Source organism: Onychostoma macrolepis, chromosome 15, assembly GCF_012432095.1.
Source record: "Onychostoma macrolepis isolate SWU-2019 chromosome 15, ASM1243209v1, whole genome shotgun sequence".
NCBI lineage: Eukaryota > Metazoa > Chordata > Actinopteri > Cypriniformes > Cyprinidae > Onychostoma > Onychostoma macrolepis.
The window spans coordinates 7,781,255-7,784,769 of record NC_081169.1 but is presented as its reverse complement, the minus strand read 5'-3'; the positions used below and the strand labels follow the sequence as shown (position 1 = coordinate 7,784,769).

Genomic DNA, 3,515 nt, shown 5'->3' with positions numbered 1-3,515 from the left:
AATAGTTACCTTTGCCAGAAGAACAGATTTTACATTGTGCTTTGATGACCATCATTTTGTATTAGATCTAAACATTATGATACATGATTAAATGATTTTGATCATTTGCTCATTAAATGAGTTTGATCGTGATGGGAATTAAATTTGAATTAAAAAAAAAAAAATGTTCACCATACACTTCCAACATGCAAATGTATACTTAACTAGTTGTAGTTCATTTCTAAGGAAACACAATGACTCTGAGCATAAAGACCTCTTTTGGCCAACAGAGGGTGCCATAACTTTAGAAGTGCTACATCCTTTTGTTTGCCATTTAAAAACCTTACAAATTCGAATGAAATGTTCATACCTGAACTTAATGATAAACCTGTCTTTTTATTGTTTCGAGTTTAATCAACACACCTTTATGTTTGCTATGATTAAAAAAACAAAAAAAAAAAACAAAGAGAGTGTTTCTTTAATAGACATAAAGACCAGCTTTATTTTGTCCCATTACTTTATGACCAAAGAAAACTTTCATCCAGTGTCCCTGTAAGTTCATAGATTTAGTTGTGCAACTCATTACTAGGCAACAGACATTTCTTGAAAATGTAAATGTCAGACAAACTGAGTGTTTTTGATTCTGTACTGCAAACAATGTGAAGAGTATAAGCACTAGTTTCAGCATAATAAATTACAAACATGATTTTTTACTCTTGGCTGATGCTTCCCACATAAAATTAATTTAAAACTACAACTAAATAAAAAAGCATAAGCATTAGCATAATGTTTTTGTTTTTTTTAACGGTTGATTCCCAGTGCTATTGGAAATGTCTGATTCCTAATTGAATTCTAATCATAAACCAATAGTGTTACAAAACAATGTTGTAAAGTTCCTGCTTTCATGTTGTGCCTCCTTTTTGATGAACATGATTATTGGTGTATTGCAAATATAACACATTATTACCAATTCATATTATAGCTTACACAATTTTACCTCATCCTTCTCCTCTGTACACCCTTGTTCTATACACTCAGTCTTTCAGAATACCAAGAAACTCCAAAATCCAGACCTAGAACTTTTTCTGTTATGTATATCTAAAGAATTAATTCAGACATTTACCTTCAGGGAACTGTAAGTCGTTGTTTCAGATGTGCAAACATGTTAAGCAGTCAACAAACAATAAGCTATGGATTAACAGTGATAAAAATTAAAATGTAGACAGATTGTCTTGATTGCCACTATGTTACATGTTTTTGAATGTTTTGTTTTTTTTGCACTTAAAAGACACTTAAAATATATAAGTGTTGTGGTATTAAATACAGAATATCAGTCCAAGTGGCTTTTATTTTTAAAGATAGCATTAGCACAATACATTTGACCAAAAAAAAGGTTGTTTGGTTTTAAAATATAAAACGACCAATGTAATGTTTAAAGTGAAGACTTTAAACATGGTTCTTAAATCATAGTGGATCATGTTTATAGATGAACTACACCTGTTACTCTGTTAGGACAGCTCTGTGAATAGAATTGACAGCAAAAATGACCAGAGTGAAGTTAGCTATGAGAGAGAAAAAAACATTTTTTTTGTTTGTTTTGTTTTCAGACACCACTTGATTTGATATTTTTGTTATCTCATGAAAATAAACTCATACATCTTAAGTGTGGCTTAAGCGTTCAAATACTTAATGGGGTCACTGTATATTTGTGACAATTTAGTCATTAGTGATATAGTTAAACAAATAAGCAGAACCCCCTGAGATCAGCCCTGTAACAAATTCTTGCTTCAAATTTGTAATATTATAAATCAAGCAATGCATGATAAAGGATAAGAGGTCCAAAGTGTTTTTGTTGTTTTATTTACAGGGAACAATAAAATAAATTTCTGAAGCATAGTTTTGTTAATTTATGATTAGAAATGTGTAAAATGCATTTTGTTTTCATTAAATAATTGGAGAAAAGTTCATCCTTAAATGTTCTTAAAAAGATTGTAAACCTTTTACAGGTTGCTACTGTATACATGTTATCCCATCAAGCAAGAAACCCTTAGCTGGTTTTGAGTCAAATGTTTTAGGATTAAAAGGGCAATTACATGTAGGTAGCGTCCTTTGTCAATACCGTACTGAAAAATGCATAAGTCTTTTTGTTCCAATGTAAAATCTCTGGCTTAAAGAGAAGAAAAGCTCCCTCTGTTGTATCCGTTCACCAGATCGTAGGAGACTGGAGGTGGGGAGCAGTCTGTGAAGAAGTTTGAAAAGGTAAGTGCACATGGCGAGCTCTGTTCCACAGGCACGCTGCCAGAAAGGTCTGTGTGGGTATAAAGATTTGGCTGTACTGGTACTGTCCGCATGTCTCCTGACTTTTTGGAGGTGCCGCTAAAAGTGCCCCAAGGTTCAGTGTACAAGAACCCACCGCTTACAAAATGGTGGGAGTCATATGGCTCGGGGCCCACGGTCACCTCCTGTTGAATCCTGATAGGTGCGGTGTGGAATAGATCCTGCTCCGAGACCATGTTGCTGTAGTCGGGTCCAAGAAGCTCCAAGAACTCTGCTGCTTCCGGAGTCCCTCGCTCCAGGTCTTTGAGCGACATGCCAGAAGTAGATGTAACTCTGGAGCTGTTGGCCGGCTCCGTGAAGAAGGATGGAGGAAGGTTTCGATGCCGCAGCGGGGGCTTCTTGGCCCTCTCTCCTCGTACATCCTTCGCCGAGTTGAAGAGGGCAGCCAGACTCTTGCTTTGCAGGCTGGCCTGCATCCCATCCTTCTTGGGTGGCGTTTTGCCGGAGAGGTTGCTTGTTGGGGTTTGGGGCGAGCCTTGCCTCTTACATGGCTCCTGAACCGGTGTAGTCCCAGGCGAGATGATTCCCGTGCACCTCTTAATCTGCTTCTGCAGGTACTTTCGGTGGTTGACTTTCCTCTTGGACTTGACAGGTTTGTCCAGTGCAAGTTTGATGTTGCTGGAAGCCGAGTCGATGAAGCTGAGCAGGTCTCTAGTGGTCTCCTTGAAGTCACCCCCGCAGTCCACCTCACCCAGGAGACCCCCTTCCAGACCCTTTTCCACCTCATAATCCATGACCGAGCCAGGAAAACAGAAGTTTAAGAACTGCGAGTTCATGATGGCAGCCTGAACAGCCATCTCTCTCTGCCACAAGCGCAACACCTTCGCGGTGAAAATATGCAATTGTCTTCGAGAGACCCTAAAGCATATTTCTTATCTGCATTTCCAGGGTGGTTTGCTAACCCTTGGTCCTGTGCAGGACACCCTTACAGTTCCTCTGCACTCTGCCGAAAGCTTGAATTTGGGGGAAGGGAGGATTATTTTAGGGGGCAGGGCCAATGATGTCAGGACATCAAAGGGGAGGGGCCGAGGGACGCGAGGACTTAACTCTTTGCTCACGCCTGACCACCTGCAACTCAGAGGGATTTGTCTGAGACATCCCACAGAGTAAAAAGACAATAGCCTTGGGTTCATCTGTCCTGGTCAAGTCTTCTTGCATATGTGTATATACACATTTTTTTTGCTATGAAATCTTAATTG

The 3,515-nt window shown here is 38.9% G+C and overlaps 1 protein-coding gene across 1 annotated transcript; it reads right to left on the bottom strand.

The window, feature by feature from the left end:
* Positions 1 to 498: 498 nt before the first annotated feature.
* Positions 499 to 3,245, bottom strand: LOC131520652 (protein FAM181B). The gene has a single exon (XM_058745056.1). It carries the CDS (start codon positions 3,111 to 3,113, stop codon positions 2,148 to 2,150), a length of 966 nt encoding a protein of 321 aa, XP_058601039.1. The 5' UTR covers positions 3,114 to 3,245; the 3' UTR covers positions 499 to 2,147.
* Positions 3,246 to 3,515: the final 270 nt, after the last annotated feature.

Coding starts and splice junctions, on each gene's coding strand:
- LOC131520652 (XM_058745056.1), bottom strand. CDS start 3,113: ATGGCTGTTCAGGCTGCCATCATGAACTCGCAGTTCTTAAACTTCTGT.